We start from the raw sequence: 18,432 nt of genomic DNA on the forward strand, positions 1-18,432 counted from the left end.
ACAAATAAATAAAAATACAGAAAAGGATAAAGAAATAAAATAAACGCAGACATAAACAAAGTTAAATTAAAATAAATTACAAATCAAATTGAACCAAATTCATTACGTAAGGCTCTAGTTTTCACAGCTTTTGAGTTTGTACAGAATTGTAGTGTGTCCAGGTAGGATTTTAAGTAAGACATGAAAACAGTAAGGTTGGGTTTCTGTTCTGCAAATTTGCTGGCATGTATGTGGAATTTTGCTAATAGAGGAAAAATGTTAATGACATACATTTTCTTGACAGGCATTTCATCATTAAAGAGATCAAATACAATGAATTCCGTTTTGAGTTTGAGCTGAACATCTTAATTTTCTGTTTAACAACAGATTAAGGTCATACCAAAAAGTTTGACTAAAGGTACACTCTCAAAAAAAAGATGAATTATCGTTTCATCTGTGTGGTGGCAGAATGAACAGTAAGGATCAACATTTAGCCTATATTTTACAATAACAGAATCAACGGGGTAACGCCTGTGCAATATTTTCAAAGACACCTCTCGAACCTTATTTGAAACAAAATAGTTAAATTCAATTCAATTCAATGTATTGTCATTAAAAACAATGTGCAGGCACATGTTAAAAATGAAACGAGGGCTGTGGCTTCACCAAACAGTGCAAGACAGATACAGACAAGCACAGCAAACACAGTATAAGATATACACACATGAGGACCAAAAGCTAAGAAAGAGCAAGTTCTTAGTTCTGGGGCAATAACTATGTTGTTTTCCCCCAGTCTATAGTAATATACAAATTATTCCAAACAAAAACAGGTCTACTAATTGTACCCCTCTGGATTATTTCCCTTATACATGTATTATTAGTTTTTCTACTCACAAAAAGGGGGTTCTGAATTCCCCTATGCGTAATACTGGCGGAGCTCCTCGCTGCGTCGCTCACAACCAGCCGATCGTCGGTGACGTAATTTGTATGCGACAGAAAACAATGAACGCGATGGCGGTGCCTCAAACGAAGACGGAGAAAGAGAATGAAGATTATTCTCTGTTGCCATTAGTTCATGACATAATCAAATGGTGAGTTCGCCGACAGGTGGGGGGTTGTGGTGTGTTTAACGGCAGCATGTTGCACGGATGTTGGTTGTGACAGAATGCTATTGGTTAGCGTGTTAGCTAACGCTGTACGCTACATTAACCGATGCAAGCTAGCCCTGTGTGGAGCCGCTGGGGGTTAATTACGCGTGTCCCAACACTGTCTCGTTTTCTCCAGCATGGACAAAGACAGCCAGGATGTCCACCAAGAGCTGGCCAAGTTAAAGGCGAAGATCCAGGAGGCCCGTGAGCAGATCGCAAACATGCCCGGCATCGACACCAGTCCGGCGGAGCAGCAGCAGCAGCTCGCCACGTTGAGGGAACAGGTGCGCACTAAGAACCAGCTGCTGCAGAAATACAAAAGCCTGTGCATGTTTGACGTCCCAAAGGCGTCGTGAAACTGGAGGTTTCGTGTTTTTGGACTGCAAGAGACTGGTCCGTTAAGGATGGGGAAAGGAGGCTAACGCTGCCTTTGCAATCCTGTCAATGGGATGGACCGTCACTGACTGAAAACAATGAGCGAAAGGATGAAAGCTCTCGCGGAGTGGACTAAAGTGAATAACATGTATGCGCGAGTGAGCAGCGAGCCATACCTTCTAAGGCCTCTGGTGGATACAGTCGTTGTTCCTCAATCAATGGCGTGTTCGTCTTGATTTATATTATTCAGATTATTATTAAGCAAACTGTTAAATTGTTTTGTATAAGCAACAGCTCAGCTCCCTGTCTCTTTATATTTTGTAATAAAGTGGGGTACCCTTTAAGTTCTGTTTGACCTACATTTATTTTGACCTGCAATAGCGTGAAACAGCGAATCAAATGCATTTGGAGTAACTGTGTGACCCCCCCCCCCCAATACTATTAACCATTTCCAGTAGACACAAAACTTTAGTTGTTTGGCATACAGCGTGTGTGTTATTTCTGACTTGTTTTAGGCTTACATGAATATAAAACAGTCATAATGCAACAACTGCTCTTAAGACTGGGGATTAGACACAGTGTGAACGTTGATTTTATAACGGCATCAACAAGCCAGTGTGTTATTGGAGGGAGGCTACAGACAAAGGAAAACCTTATGTTTTACTCTGGGATGCCTGCCCCTTTCTTTAAAGACTTGTCCAAGTGATTGGTATGATCCCGTGATTTCACATGTTAAATGCTCTTCAGTCCATTTAAGTGAAGGGTGGAGATGGGTTAAAAAAAGAGATTATTATTAAAAAAAAGAAAAAAAGATTTCTAGTCCATGCATCCATCATGCTGCATAATCAGTTATGCAGGCATACTGATTATGCTGCGTGTTTTTGTTTATTTTTGCCGTTTTTAAGTGTCCCACCCCGACAAAAAATGAAAACTATTTAATGCCATGGGGGATCTGAAAATCGTCTTGGTGCCTCTCTTTGCAGCAGTGATAACAATGCTATTAATGAAAACGATAGTTTTCCATGCAAGTCGAACTGTTCATTTGGGCCAAAAGGGGGGTGCAGCACAACATCAGGAATTGTGTTCTTATTGCTTTGTAAGTGTAGTAAGAGAGTATAGAGAGAGGGTGCTCTTGGATCTTGTTTCAGATTTAGTCCCAGTTTCTGGTACTGTGCAGCAATTTACCTGCACGGAGAATTCAAATGTCATTAATGTAATAGTTTCCCACTGCCTGTTGCAGTAAACATGTTTTCTCGCCAATTCATCACGGAGTCATTGTGCTGAAGCATGCCCCGATATCTGTTCTCGATGTAATGATAGGACACATATTTTCATTTTAATACAGGCATTTTCCAACAGGGGAAACCGTTGCAGAATTGACACGGGGCCAGCACTGGATGCTGATAAATTGGTTGGTCCGCCGGTGGGGTGCGCTCTAATGCGAGAAGACAGAGAGAGAGAGAGAGAGAGAGAGAGAGAGAGAGAGAGAGAGAGAGAGAGAGAGAGAGAGAGAGAAAAACGCGAGACGACAAAATCTGATATCAATACGTTTTATTTTTCACTTTTTTTATGCAAAAGTAAAGCCATAATAAATATACATTCAGAAACAATTTTTGTTCATAATGCAACAATCAATTCAAGTTCCGTCTCGTTTTTTTTTAAAAACATAGCAAAATGTAAACATTTTTTTTTCTTCCGCAAATGCCACCCCCCCCCCCCCCAATACATTCTCAGGAGAATCTACAGCACATTCACATCATCTGTGGCTCCGCCGGCGTGCCGCTACACCACAGGGCCAGCAGCTCAGGCACTTCTCCGCTCGTGTCAGCTGCCCGCGCTGCTCGGCGCGCGTTGCGATCCCGGCCCCGAGCGCGTCCGTCCCGCCCCGCCCCGAGGCGGTGTCGTGCCCGCCCGCCGGGCGTGTGTGCGTGTTTACAAAGTGTCGGTAACAAGTCTCCACCGCCAAACGTCTCTCAGCATATGACGCAGCCCCGCTCCTTCGCCTGACTGCCCCCGACGGCCTTCTCCTTGATGTACATCAAGTCACTGTGCACGCTCGGCCGCCGCGCGAAGGGCGCCACGATGCCGAACGCGTCGCCGTCCTTCAGCTTCTTGCCCCTGAAGGACTTCCTGTGCAGCACCTCGCAGTGCTGCTGGGAGACGTTGCGGTGTCGGTCGGGGCTCATCTCGCTGGGCAGCTTGGCCATGGTGAACAGCGTCTGGAACATCTGGTCCACGTTAGTGTTCCGTTTCGCCGAGATCTCGAAGTAGGCGCACTGCTCGTCCCCGCCGGCGATCAGCCGCTCCACCTCCTCCTCCTGCACCTCCCGGTAAAAATCCCGGTCGCACTTGTTGCCGCAGATGACGAGGGGGACGTCCACGTTCTCCTTGGTTTTGTTTTTGAGGCACGACTTGGTCTCGTAAATCTGCCGCTTCAGGCGCTGCACCTCCAGGAAGGACTCTTTATTATCCAGGCTGAACACCAAGATGAAGACGTCGCCTGAGAGACAGAAAGGGAGGGGGGAGGAAACACAGTTAATATCCACAATTCATTGCAACGTCCGCATGCATGATTTCCTTCATCCGTATTTGCTCCAAATCAGATGAGTTCAGCAGAAATCAGCGTTGCCCGTGTCGGTGGTAAGCTCTGGAGAGAGACAACAAAAACCCCAACTTACCAGTTAGAATAGAGAGTCTCCTCATGGCAGGGAAGGGGTGGTTCCCGGAGGTGTCCAAAATGTCCAGCTGATACACGTCCCCCCTGATGCTGTAGAATTTCCTGTGGAAGTCCTCGATGGTCGGCGTGTACTGGTCGTCGAACCTCTCGTTCAGAAACCGGGAGATGATGGCCGTCTTGCCGACCTTGGTGGAGCCCAGAATCACCATCCTGTGGCAGTTCTTGGCGGGGATGTCGAAGTGGCTGTCGGACGGGGACATCTTCTTTATCATGCTTGGCAGCGATGTGGCACCGCGTGGGTTGTGGAGCAAATGGGGCGCTGCGAGCGAGGAGTCGCCTCTTTCCGGGTGGCTGGGCTGAGACGCTGTGCGATGTGACCTCGCTTGTCAGCAGCTCTCTCTCTCTCTCTATCTCTATCTGTGTCTCTGTCTCTGCCTCTCTTGCTCTACTGATCCTGGCAGGACGGAGCAGGCTGGGTATTTATGTGCCCGGCGCGGCGCACCGCCCCGGCGCGTCACCCGTTACGCACCGCGCTGCGCCCGAGCGGGAACAAGCTCGAAATTATAATATTACTACGGCGGTGCTTTTGCGTCAGCGTGTCCAGACCTCAAGATCAGACAAAGATACGGGGCCGTGTGTTTCTCCCCCCCCCTCCCCCCTCCCCCTCCTTAATCCTGCAGCCTGCCATGTCAACATGCAATATTCTTTATTGTTGTGTTTGGGGAAATGTGTGGCCGGCGCCTGTTTAAATTAAACTCATCGCGTCAGAAAAGCAGCTTAACCCTCCTTGCATGCACATCTATCCATATATCCACACGTGCGTGGCACACGGTTGCACGGAGCAGGGGTATCGGCGGGGTATGAGGGCAAAACTGCGGCCGAAGCAGGTTTGCACGTATCACTGAGCGTTGTTGCTCAGGCTCAACGTGTCTGGAAAAGTAGATTAAAAAAAAAAAAAAAAGAAAAAGACGCGCAGGACATGAACCTTTCAGACCGCATAGGGCACGATAACGCCTAATCTCGCCGCCGCCAACGTCCCTCTGATCCGCGAGAGGGTCCCGGGGGGTTTGGACTCCGATTTTAGGGGGAACAGATGGGGGCGCAGCTGCACACGTTAAAAGGAGGAAGAAGAAGAAGAAAAAAATACAAGCGTTGAAAACGAGTCTGATATGGGTCGAGAAGAACGAAGATCTTGGGCGGATTTTTGTCTTTCTGCCCCTTAAATACTGCGCACACACCTGTGCAGTCTCAGGTCCACGCACCTGCAGGGCCGAGGGCTGCTGCAGCCTCCGTGGCTCCGTTTCAACAGCCACTCCGGACAGGTGTGTGAACAGAGTGGATAAATTGCGTTATTCCAAAGCAGAGATTTTTACAGAATTAAAGAAGAAGAAGAAGAAGAAGAAGAAGTTGTTGAATGTTGCTCTGACCGCCGGCCTGAAGCGTTGGCATGGAAGGCAGCAGAATCACAGACTGTTCACTAATCCAGTGGTTCTCAACCTTTTTGGGGTCCTGGACCCCCTGCGTATTTTTGATCTACCCTGAGGACCCCTCCACCTGATCGTGGGGGAGGGGGGTTGCAATTTGATAGAAACAGTAGAAACTGCATTTTAAATTGCATTATAGCATTTATTCACTCTTTGGGGCAAAGATAAGAGCTTTCAGTTGTAACTTAGATATAGTTAACAAAACAGAATTCTTATGCAGTAACTTTCAGATATATGTAACAACACAGAATATGTATTCAGTAACTTTCAGATATATGGAACAACAGAATTTTTATGCAGTAACTTTTAACAATGCAAACGGGAGCGAGATCTCTTATTAAAATACAATAAATTACACTTGTGAAACAGATGTAATTAGAGAAAAAAGTCCTGTTACCCTTTATAGTTTAGGTAGATAAAGGTCTCAGTCACATTTGAGTAAAATAATCCTATTTCTATAAATGTCATAGGAACTTTTTTTTAAAGATATTTTATTTTCACGGACCCCTTGCAATTACACCGCGGACCACTAGGGGTCCGCGGACCCCCGGTTGAGAAACACTGCACAAATAGTATGGTTGCCCCTTTCAAGCAATTTGCCTCAGTGGGGCTGCTCACGGAGCACAAGACATGACAAAAAAGTGGCCTATCCAGCGAGGGAAATATAAAGAAAAGCGAGGGAAATCAGTGGGTTATCTTACATCCGGCCTCTTACACACAGAGGCTGCAACAGCGCTCGGCCCTGCAGGTGTGTGTGTGCACGCAAGAAACGAGCTGCACGTTAGACAGAAACTCGTCATCGCTGCCAGCCGAGGCGAAGGCCATCCTCGGTGGCCCGGGAGTGGCGAGCGAGCCCAGTTCTCAGGGTCAGAGTGAATCTGGGTGAAGAGGAGCCGGGAATGCCGGGCGGCAGGAGTCGTCCGAGCCCATTTGTATTGACTAACCGGTGAGCTTGGATCAAAGGACCCCACAGACGCTCTAAAGATAGAGCCTGTTGTTTGTGACTCATCCGCAGCTCATCCACTTTTACCACCTAAACCACCCCGGGGCCTTCACCCACCCTCCTCACCTTTAATGAATTACGGGGAGGGGAGACGGATTGAGACAGTGTTTGCAGGCGTATTCTTAGAGCGCCATCACGGAGAGCCGAGTCTTCATGTCTAATTCCTAATGTCATTGTTTTATGAACTAAGATTGCTGACGTCATCGAGCACGAGAACGTTCGGCTGGTCGGTGTCGTGCAAAGAACAAGCCGGAGGCACAGAGCAAAGTAGTGAAAATCTTGCAACAACAAAAAAGGTTACTGATACAATATGCAAGGTACCGAGCATGTATGTATCTCTCGAAAAGATTCATGGGATGCAGTGTAAAAATATACAAATGTTAGACTAGATGATTAGATTAGATCAAATCAGATTAGATCAGATCAGATTAGATTATAATTTGATTTCTTTTCGTACATTCTTACATGTCTTCATAAACTCCAGTTGGTCCAGAATTCAGCTTGCCCGTATCATCACCAGACCGCCTGTTCTCCGTCAAATCCACCGGCTCCCCGTCAAATACCGTGTTGACGTCAAGACCCTGCTCCTCACCTTTAAGGCCCTTAATAACCCAGCTCCTTCATATCTTTCTGAACTCCTTCATAGCCACACGCCCTCCCGCACCCTCAGATCCTCGTCTGCTCTCCAGCTCACTACGCCATTGGCCCGCTTGACTACCATGGGGACTAGAGCCTTCAGTCGTTCTGCCCCCCCCCCCCCCAGCCTGTGGAGCTCTCTCCCACAAGACATTCACAACACTGACTCTCTTTCAACCTCCACATCCCAGCTCAAAACGCACCTTTTCAAACCGGCATATTCAAGTCCGATCCACGCGTCACTGAGTTTTGTGCAGATGACGATTTTATACTCTGTTGTGTTAATTTTTTATTGTCTACCCCGCTTTGTTTTGAGTCGATGCTGTCTGATACAGCGCTGCTTGTTTGTTTTTTTTAACCGTGTTCTGTAAGGTGTCCTTGAGTGCTCCGAAAGGCGCCCACAAATAAAATGCATTATTATTATTATTATTGTTGTTATTATTTCATATCCCCAACTAAGGGCAGCACGGTGGCGCAGTGGTTAGCGCTGTTGTCTCACAGCATGAAGGTCCTGGGTTCGAGCCCCGGGGTAGTCCAACCTTGGAGGTTGTCCCGGGTCGTCCTCTGTGTGGAGTTTGCATGTTCTCCCCGTGTCTGTGTGGGTTTCCTCCTGGGGCTCCGGTTTCCTCCCACAGTCCAAAGACATGTAGGTCAGGGGAATCGGCCGTACTAAATTGTCCCTAGGTGTGGTGAATGTGTGTGTGTGTGTGTCTCTCGGCCCTGTGCTGGCCTGGTGGCCTGTCCAGAGTGTGCCCCCTGCCTGCCACTCAGTGACTGCTGGGATAGGCTCCAGCATCCCTGCTGCTCTGAGTAAGGATAAGTGGTTTGGATAATGGACGGATGGATCCCCAATTAGCAGCAGACAGTACAACCTTATGGCAGTACTCCGATACAAGAGCATAACAAAATATCCATTGCATGGCACATTGACTCATAGCTGTAATCTCTCCAGGTTTCAGTCTGGCCTGACACATGGTTGCGCTGACCTCTTTGCTGACAAACCACAACCTGTTGCAGCTATAACAATTGCTGCCTATTGCCCATGGCCTTGCAGACATGCTTTGGTTTTGCTATAATGTTTTTTTTGTGAAAATTATTTTGTATTCTACGGAAGGAGCGCAAGCCCAGTTAAGAGCCAACGGGCCCTTTTTCCAATTGCATGTTTTGTATTTGTGCAGACGACCGCAACTGCAAAGCCACAGCATGAGATAAAGTTGTGCTCGACATCAAGAGCTTTGGATAAAAGCGATCCTGCTGTTTTACACAGTGGGAGTCACCTGAGGGGTGAGGGGGGTGAGGTGGTGGTGGGGGGGGTGTTTGCTAAACCTTTCTGCATGCCTACTAGATTTATTATATACCACAGGTCAGTTATGGAGGGCAGGTGACAGCCAGCAACAGCTTTTGTGTACGTTAGACAAAATGCATGACTGACTTTATACTTGACAGATGGAGTCCTAAACCACGTGGTGTTGGCTGAAGGATCATTTATTCCACGGTGGCTTTGAAAAGCTGTGACATTTTTTTATTTATTTTTAAGCGAGATTAAACTTCCAACACTGGGAGGGTTGGGGAAAAAGGAAGAGCTTGCGTGAATTTGGGTCGTTTTGACTAGCGAAATCGCGAAGAGTGGAAAGATTAGGAAAATAAGTAAGTAGCTGGAGTCTTAGACTACTCGACAGTCCTCGACGGGATTCTCCTACGTATTGTGGCGAATTCGGTGGGGCGGGAACCGCCGCAGCCGGGACGCGAACCCGCACCACGGGCGACAACGTTAGTTAACCAGTCGGCTAAACGCAGTGTTTCTCTACCGGGGGTCTGCGGACCCCTAGTGGTCCGCGGTGTAATTGCAAGGGGTCCGTGAAAATAAAATATCTTTAAAAAAAAGATCCTATGACATTTATAGAAATAGGATTATTTTACTCAGATGTGACTGAGACCTTTATCTACCTAAACTATAAAGGGTAACAGAACTTTTTTCTCTAATTACATCTGTTTCACAAGTGTAATTTATTGTATTTTAATAGGAGATCTCGCTCCCGTTTGCATTGTTAAAAGTTACTGCATAAAAATTCTGTTGTTACATATATCTGAAAGTTACTGCATAAAAATTCTGTTTTGTTACATATATCTGAAAGTTACTGCATAAGAATTCTGTTTTGTTACATATATCTGAAAGTTACTGAATACATATTCTGTTTTGTTACATATATCTGAAAGTTACTGAATACATATTCTGTTTTGTTACATATATCTGAAAGTTACTGCATAAGAATTCTGTTTTGTTAACTATATCTAAGTTACAACTGAAAGCTCTTATTTTTGCCCCAAAGAGTGAATAAATGCTATAATGCAATTTAAAATGCAGTTTCTACTGTTTCTACAAATTGCAACCCCCCTCCCCGAAGATCAGGTGGAGGGGTCCTCAGGGTAGATCAAAAATACGCAGGGGGTCCAGGACCCCAAAAAGGTTGAGAACCACTGGGCTAAAGGGTCCGACCCGTTAGCCAAGCGAGTCTATTTATCTGCGCACGCTACACTACCCCCCCCCCTCTTCGAGAAGCGCGTCCCCGCGCTTCGGGCATATCAGCTCCCTCACGCCTTTGGGCGCATGCGCTTTTCGATGGCCTCACTGTCCCGCTTCTGAGAGCAATGTAACGAGAATTCAGGTGGGGGGGGGGATAGCCGGGAACGCGAACCCGGGTCTCCCACACCACGGGCGACCACGTTAGCCGGTCGGCTAAAGGTTCCGACCCGTTAGCCAAGGGCTAGCGAGTCTATTTATCTGCGCACGCTACACTACCCCCCCCCTTCGAGAAGCGCGTCCCCGCGCTTCGGGCATATCAGCTCCCTCACGCCTCTGGGCGCATGCGCTTTCGATGGCCTCACTGTCCCGCTTCTGACAGCAATGTAGCCGGTCGGCTAAAGGTTCCGACCCGTTAGCCAAGGGCTAGCGGGTCTACTTATCCGCGGTCGTTACAGTATCTTCCACTCGCAAGTTCGTTGTACGGTTGTTCACGTCTGTGTGGTCGCTCATTAGCCAGCGTGTGCGTTTGTCAGCGTTCGTTAGCAAAATGCATTAGCATTTAGCGACTGTATAGCTAACCCGGCTAACGCTATAGGCTTTTCTCCCCCGTTATAGGCTTTCGTTTCCGACGTGGAGACCCTGGAGATTTGCCAGATAGTGCGCCGAGCTGACGTCACCGAGTCAACGCTCCCGAGTTTCTGCGACCGCACCGGCGCACTCGCCGCCGCTGGACACCCGCGTGCCATCTCGCTCCGACCCCGCGGACCGAGAGACCGACATGAGCTGCTGCGACGGAGCTCGTCAAGGTACCGCACTTTTGGTTCGGTACCCAAGCGTAGAATCGGGCCCGCAGCGCCTCATAGGCAGGCTAATAAAGGCAAGTGGTCAGTCAATAGTGATAAAAAAACAATTTGAGAACTGTAGAATACGAAGTCGGTGCGTTTTTGTGTTGTTTCGCCGTCTAGTATAGTAACTAAGAGTGATATTGGCAGCGCGACCGCTAGAGGTCGCTTCATTTTAAAACGCAACTGTAGGTCGTAATAAGCTGCTCGTACAAACGACCTGTGGGGTCGGGGGGGTTATTTGAGTCTGTCCTCCACCAAAAAAAAAAAAAACGACACTGACTACTTACCTTTATTAGCCTGTCTATGGGGATGTAAACAAGTAGATAAAAACAGAGGTGGAAAGTATATGTGGCATATCTCCTGCCGCCGGTAGGGGGCGCTAAGTTAGGAAACGCTCCTGTGGGTCGAGGGTATACGACCTATGTGGTCGCAGTAGTGGATCTAGAGATTTTTTCCTGGGGTGGCAAAGGGGTGGCAAGACTGTGTCCCAGAGGTGGCAGCTGCCACCCCTTGCCACCCTGTAGATCCGCGCCTGTGTGGTCGTATGGGTTGGAGGTTTCTTTTCGAGGGAGAGAGAGAGAGAGAGAGAGTGGGCCCACTGGTTCTGTTGTTAAGTTAAATTTGAGGAAATCTGAATTTCATTTGGGTTGTGTTTCCCAGTTTAAGGGAATTATTTCTGTAACTCAAGTTATTGAAAGGAAATGAAAAGTGAAGTTAGACTAAATATTATTTCATTTGTTTACTTTTATAAGTGTTGTAAAACAAACAGGAATTCATTATTTTAAAACAGATTCCAGTATGATGTTTTGGTATTCCTTTTAATAGAGGTATTCAAACATAGGAGATAGATATTAGTGACAGTTCCATAGAAGGAGTGATACACTTATTTCAGTGCAGTAGCGTTAGTCTAATTGATCAAAGGTTGATTACCGTGTATAGATGTGATAGAAGGATTACGAAAACAACCTAATAATGTGTGCTACAGTTCATTAGCAGTGCATAAAGGGATTTGATAATAAAAGGTTTGTAAGGTAAAAGAGAAACAGGACCATGTTATCTAATCATTATTCATTGTACATTAAGTTAAGTGAATTGAAGAACTTAGGGCCCTTCCCTGATTAGACTAGGGATAGGTGGGCTACATAAATGGGTGGGCTCACATACATCTGTGATGTAGGTGAGGTTTTTCATACATGTACAGTTAAGGGCAAAATTATTAGCCCCCCTTTATGAAATCAAACAAAACCCTTAACTTTTCCATGGAAATTACCATCACCAAAAGTGTTTATAGTTTAATTGCTACCAAAAGAACAAAGACAAAATCTCCACTAAGCTTGATTAAGATGTTTTACTGGTGTGCTGAATTGAAACAAGAAAAAAAACAAAAATGACAGGGCCAAAATTATTAGCCCTCTGACAATTAATAGTCAATACTGTAACCTTTCTGACTCACAACTGACAACAACCTCTTATGGTAGTTCCTAACTAGGTTGGCACATGTCTCTTGAGGGATCTTAGCCCATTCTTCCATGGCAAATTGTTCCAGCTCATCCAAATTGTGTGGTTTTCCAGCATGGACATTAACCTTGAGCTCCCGCCACAGATTCTCAATAGGATTGAGATCTGGGCTCCGAGAGGGCCACTCCAGGACCTTGGTTTTGCTGTCCTTCAAAAAGTTTTGGACCAACTTGGATGTATGCTTTGTGTCATTGTCTTGCTGGAAGACCCAGCAGCGACCTAAAGCTAGACTGGCAGCAGATTTCTTTACACTATCCTTCAAAATGTCAACTTAATATTCTTTCTTCATGATCCCATGCACCCGAACAAGGTTCCCTGTGACTGAAGCAGCAACACAGCCCCACAGCATTATGCTCCCACCACCATGTTTAACTGTGGCAACTGTGTTTTTAGGGTTGAAGGCCTCTGCCTTCCTTCACCAAACAAAAGCAACATCCATGTGCCCAAACAGCTCAAGTTTAGTCTCATCAGACCAAAGGACAGACTTCCAAAACTCATGCCCATGTCTGAAATGTTCACGGGCAAACTTCAGTCTGGCTCTGATGTGCCGCTGTGCGAGCAATGACTCCGAAGCCCACCACGATGAAGAGCCCTCACAACAGTCACGAAACATCAAGTCCAGAAGAGGCCAGTTCAGCAACTATTTTCCTCTCCGAAGTTTTTGAAATCTTGCACTTTTGACCGCGCCCAGGTTTGTTTCTAACAAAATTTGTCTCCTTGTGCTTTGCAATGATGCAACACACAGCTGTTCTAGACACCATGAAACGCCTGGAAATGGCAGTATAGCCTCCCCCCTTAAGACGAGCATCCACTATCTTCTGTCTGAGTTCCAGACTGATTTCTTTACTGTTTGGCATGATGAAATTGCTTCTTACCAAGAATTTAAGAGTAGTCCCTCTCAATCAAGCGTTCAAGTGCCACTAGCCCTGTTCATTGGAGTCCGTTAAGTAAAGTTCAAAGCTGACTGATTGCTCAGGTGTGGTTTGAAAACAAAAAATCACGTGGGGGCTAATAATTTTGACCACCTCAATTTTCACTGCATTTGATATAAAGCAAACATGAAGATTTATTTTACATTCCAAAATGTACCGAATAGGGGCTTTAACACTGATGAATATTTTACAATGTAAGGTCTTGTGATTGATGCAAACATTGGGCAGAATTTTAGGGAAATGTTCCGTAGTTCCTTGGGGGCTAATAATTTTGACCTTAACTGTAGGTGAGGTTTTTCATACAATCGGTTGGAGGTTCCCAATTCAGGATCATAGTCCCCAAGAAAATGAATAATCAAAACAGGTTCTCTAGAATCTCCTTGTTATCAGTTTTCCTCTTTCTCTTTGTGTTTAAGGTGTGTTCACTCCACCTAACGCTATTGTCAAAATATCTCCGAGCGACACTCAGATTACATTGATTGCATTATTTTCAACTGGCCGTGTGTTGGGATATTTGACTTGATAGCGTTTGATGCCTAAAACTTGCCGCGGCTGATGACCTTTTTCAGTTCTCTTGGACCACTGGGAATGAAACCAGATAGGTTTACTTAAGCCCGGCTGTGCGACGCATAAGCAGTGGGTTTGTGTAACAAGGGCAGAGTGGACCGGTGCTTTGGCCATTGCTCAGTAATTAGACCACTGTGTTCCCAGGGCCGTGGCTAACCGGACACGTGCCGAGCAGCTTTTCAGCATGGCATCGCTATAACGCAGCTCAAACACAAACAAAGACGAGGGACCTCGTCATAAATACCCACACCTGTGTCTCAACAAATCCTTGATGTGACTTTTCAGATGACATTTTCGCGGTCGAGATATCGTTCTCGGCCGGTATTTGTTTATTGGACTTTGCATGCTACCGGTGTGAGTATGAATTATTCCTCTATTTGTTGCCTGTTTGCAGTGAGATGTTCCCGCATCTGACAGTAGTCCAGAGAAGAGGATAAGAAGCACATTGAGAGCCAGGTACTGTCTCGGTACTGTCACATAAAACACACTGTCCAAACACACCTCATATAGTGGACAGACATTTTAATGGCAGTCCCCAAGGCCTATTTTTCGAGTAAGCCCATTGCAGAAAGGACTTTACTCATTTGCTACACTGCTACGAATTCACACCTGAGTATACATCAGAACTTATTAATGTTGGCATCCGGGTAGCATAGCAGTCTATTCCATTGCCTACCAACACAGGGATCGCTGGTTCGAATCTCTGTGTTACCTCCAGCTTTGTTGGGCATCCCCACAGATGCAATTGGCTGTGTCTGCGGGTGGGAAGCTGGATGTGGGTTGTGTGTCCTGGTCGCTGCACTAGCACCTCCTCGGGTCGGTTGGGGGAGGGAGAACTGGGGGGAATAGCGTGACCCTCCCATGCGCTACGTCCCCCTGGTGAAACTCCTCACTGTCAGGTGAAAAGAAGCGGCTTGCGACTCCACATGTATCGGAGGAAGCATGTGGTAGTCTGCAGCCCTCCCCGGATCGGCAGAGGGGCTGGAGCAGCAAACAGGACGGCTTAGAAGAGTGGGGTAATTGGCCAAGTATAATTTGGGAGAAAAGGGGGGGGGGATTTATTAATGCTGAAGTTTAGACGTTACAACCTTTCTAGTCTCAGCAAATCAGGGGTTTTCTACAGGTTACACCAAAATTGTATAACCCATGGAAATAGGTACCACACAGGACACAATCACTACTTTTGGAGTTCTATATTTTTTTGTGTTATCACTCTAAATTGAATTGAGTAATTAAGTTCTGCCTTTATGGTTTAAGCAGAAAGATTTAATGAAAAACAAATACAAAAAAACTCAAAAACAAATCAAAATTTGTTTCGAAACTGCAACTCATACGACGTGTCATATTTTCAGTCTAATTTCTGGACAAACACAGTAAAAGGCCAAAATTAACAGACAGGGGTAAACAGATGAGATGACTATTTAGAAATAGTTGACTTCATAAATAGCTGAACGCAACTTCAACAGAGACAAAAGAACGAATTAGTAAATCACAAACTCGATTTCACATCACAGCCTTACAAAAGCCTTTAATTAAATCAGCGTGTATTTTACTCTTCAAAGCAACACCCGGATTAGTCAGTGTTATCTTCATGATGTAACCTAATCACCGGTGAGGGGGAGGGGGGGGACTTTAACTTCCTGTCAGAGGGCTTTTTTTTTGGAGGCGGCGATATCACGCTGTAGTACAAACAAACCTTGCCTCGCGTTGTTCGGTATTGCAGAGCTGTTTATTTGTTCGGTCCGATGGGACCGACACATCAGCGTCACCTGTGGGGTGAAGAGACCGGCTCTGGCCTCTTGTAGTTGCCGGACAAACAGCTGAGGGTCTGTCCCTCAGCACACACACAGACACACAGACACTCACACACACACACACACTCACACACACAGTTGTCTGTCACTTTTTTAGCCTTGCACAGAAGGAGATTATGACTGCCAAAATCACAGTTGCCCTGAGTCATGCAGAGTCCGAGCAATGTGGCCCTCGAGCAAGGTAAACACTGGGCTCTGCCCATTCAGACCACGGGCACGCACGCACGCACACACACACACACACACACACACACACACACACACACACACACACACACACACACACACACACACACACACAGAGGACTAATTTCCCTGCCGTCGCCGGTGTTTGCAGTGATTAGATAGTGAGGAGAGGAGAGGGCAAGCAATTTAAAAAGATGCCCAGGCCTCCTCCATGTATACAGGCGGCCTCATAATCTATGTGGAAATAGATAGTGTTTATGTTTAATGGAAGGACCAGCACAGCCTCAATAAACACTTCCACTTTGCTTTACTTGACACCCCGGCTACTGAAAAGAAGAAAAACACGTCTATGTAAACAAGGCTGAGATGCGGTGGCGCAGTTTCTCGTCTTTATCAATAAAAGTATTCAAGAGGCTGATGACGCAGGTGTGACACGCCAGGGAGCTGTAGTCCGAAGGTAATCGCCGGCCGAAACGCGGCGTTTTGGCCGCGAGGAGCCTCGGTTGTTTTCATATTTTGGCGTTTGACCTCATTATCAAACGATGCATGGCATGGCTGAATGATGGAGGCGAAGAAATGGAAACTCATGAGTTTTTTTCCTCTTTTAATCATTAACACCGACGAGTCCAGATACTCTGCAAATGCTGAGATTGTCTAGAACAGGAACATGGTGACACGCCATCACCAGCTCTCTCTGCACCATCATCATCATCATCATCATCATAACAATAATAGTGAATAAAATAAAAGGCATGTGAATTAAAAAAATATAATAATACATTTTATTTACGGAGCACTTTTCAGAGTGCTCAAAGACACTTAACATAAGTTTGAATTAATATAAAAGCAACACATCAACAAACATAAAACACACAACATTAATCGCACATTAAAAGCAAATACATTAAAGTTGAAGCAACACATACAGACGTGACAAATACTCCATAGTACAAATGTAAACATAAAGCCGAGGAGTTAAATATAGTGTGTGTGTGTGTGTGTGTGTGTGTGTGAGTGTGCTGGTGGAGATAAGCAACAACTCTTCAAATGGACCGGCACAGCTACAGCTTGCTAGGATTCTCTCTGGCCCACAACACAACAGTCAGAAGGCTCGTGTGTGCACCAAAACATTCATCAGTCCGCGGTCATAAAGCACTGAGCTTAAATCGAGCTGAGACCAGATTAAGAAATACTAAAAACATTATCGGCGGTCACTCGGGTCCAATATGGCTGTCCTTTAAGATGCCTGTGTGTGACAGCTTTTTACATGGAGTGGCTGATGTGCCTGCAGCCACCACAAGGTGCTTGGCAGGGGGTGGCCAGAGTCCAATGGCACAGAGAACCAAGAAGTTTGGGGACCACCTTCTGTTTCAGCCTTCATTCACCCTTCACTGCCGTTGTCACCCGGGGACATCTTCCACCAGTTCTGCTGTTGAGGTCTTTGTTGGATCGCACTTCGTCTGGAACCTCCCCCTTGACCTATCTGTCCGCCTTGGGTGACCCTACCAGGAGCCAAGCTCCGGACGGCATAGCTCTTGGGTTCATTAGTACATGCAAGCTTCTCCTCCATGACGAGGTGGTGGTCCAGGAGAAGAGTAAAAACATACGTACCATGTGACTGTAAGCGGGCCAAACCTTGACAACGTGTTAAAGGAATAGTTCAAAATTCGATGAAGTCGATCTCTATTCTGTACTCACCATTCATGTAGTAGCTACCTAGGTAGGTTTCATTCTCACAGTCATCCATCCTTTTCTTCATACTGGACATGTAGCTCCAGTTTGCCATCTGGAGTTCAATGCAATTAATGGGGAACGAAGCCAAAGTCCTCAAAATATCACTCCATGGTGTAGCCGAATCAAACATTATGCTACAAGCAGTCTATCATAGCGAATCTAGTGTTCGTTTAAAAAATTTAGACAGTTTTTTTTCATCAGTTACGGTCATTTCCTACTGTATTACTACTACCTGCAAGGCAGCCTACAGGCAGTTATCAGCAGGAGTCACTCTACCGCGACACAGCAAAGTAAACATGTAGAGGGAATCTAGCAATAAAAATGACTGTAAATTTTCAACATCCATCCACCATTATCCAAACTGCTTAGCTTGCTCAGGGTCATGGGACGCTGGAGCCTATCCCAGCAGTCATTGGGCGTCAGGCGGGGAGACACCCTGGACAGGGTGCCAGGCCATCACAGGGCCCACACACACACACACACAACACACCCATTCATTCCTAGGGACAATTTAGTATGGCTGATTCACCTGACCTACATGTCTTTGGACTGTAAACCGGAGCACCCGTAGGAAACCCACGCAGTCACAGAGAGAACATGCAAACGCCACACAGAGGATGACCCAACCCCCAAGGTTGGACTGCCCTGGGGCTCTAACTCAGGACCTTCTTGCTGTGAGGCAACCGCGCTAACCGCTGCGGCCCCATGCCACCCCCAGGTCTTAGCTTTTACAAGCAAATTCTGTCCAAAGGACAGAACAGTTAAGCAGTCATGACTTATGAGCATGTTTTGAATACTGCAGGGAAATAAGTAGGCTACTTTAACTAAGCTGGTGAGCAGCTAACAGCATTCCTTTGCTGTACAGTTTATGAGGGGCTAGTGTCACCCATGCCGATTTCTAGACATAGCAAAAAAAAAAAAATGCTTAGCAGACAGGCAGCCATCAGCGGGTGAGACACAAGTGAAAAAACACATCCACGCCGGATTCAGGCTCCCAACACTTTGGTTCA

At 46.2% G+C, this 18,432-nt stretch overlaps 2 protein-coding genes across 3 annotated transcripts; one reads left to right on the plus strand and one right to left on the minus strand.

Annotated features, from left to right (window-relative positions):
- Positions 1-940: 940 nt before the first annotated feature.
- Positions 941-1,889, plus strand: med9 (mediator complex subunit 9). Its single transcript, XM_056288624.1, has 2 exons — positions 941-1,070; positions 1,264-1,889. Exons 1-2 carry the CDS (start codon positions 967-969, stop codon positions 1,481-1,483), a joined length of 324 nt encoding a protein of 107 aa, XP_056144599.1. The 5' UTR covers positions 941-966; the 3' UTR covers positions 1,484-1,889.
- A 1,153-nt stretch (positions 1,890-3,042) lies between these two features.
- LOC130119557 (dexamethasone-induced Ras-related protein 1-like) lies at positions 3,043-4,615 on the minus strand. 2 transcript variants are annotated; one of them, XM_056288090.1, is made up of 2 exons: positions 4,181-4,615; positions 3,043-4,002 (listed from the first exon to the last, which is right to left on the minus strand). In XM_056288090.1, the coding sequence occupies exons 1-2, from the start codon at positions 4,449-4,451 to the stop codon at positions 3,476-3,478; spliced, it is 798 nt and encodes a 265-aa protein (XP_056144065.1). In that variant the 5' UTR covers positions 4,452-4,615; the 3' UTR covers positions 3,043-3,475. The 2 variants fall into 2 exon arrangements, with proteins under 2 accessions (XP_056144065.1, XP_056144067.1); XM_056288092.1 differs by having other exon boundaries at positions 3,592-3,928.
- Positions 4,616-18,432: the final 13,817 nt, after the last annotated feature.

Source organism: Lampris incognitus, chromosome 10, assembly GCF_029633865.1.
Source record: "Lampris incognitus isolate fLamInc1 chromosome 10, fLamInc1.hap2, whole genome shotgun sequence".
Classification (NCBI taxonomy): Eukaryota; Metazoa; Chordata; class Actinopteri; order Lampriformes; family Lampridae; genus Lampris; species Lampris incognitus.

What these genes read in the sequence shown, in the direction of transcription:
- med9 (XM_056288624.1), top strand. Translation starts at nt 967, where the DNA reads ATGCGACAGAAAACAATGAACGCGATGGCGGTGCCTCAAACGAAGACG. An exon ending in GTTCATGACATAATCAAATG is followed by an intron (nt 1,071 to 1,263) that starts GTGAGTTCGCCG and finishes CGTTTTCTCCAG; the next exon opens with CATGGACAAAGACAGCCAGG.
- LOC130119557 (XM_056288090.1), bottom strand. Translation starts at nt 4,451, where the DNA reads ATGATAAAGAAGATGTCCCCGTCCGACAGCCACTTCGACATCCCCGCC. An exon ending in GAGACTCTCTATTCTAACTG is followed by an intron (nt 4,003 to 4,180) that starts GTAAGTTGGGGT and finishes TCTGTCTCTCAG; the next exon opens with GCGACGTCTTCATCTTGGTG.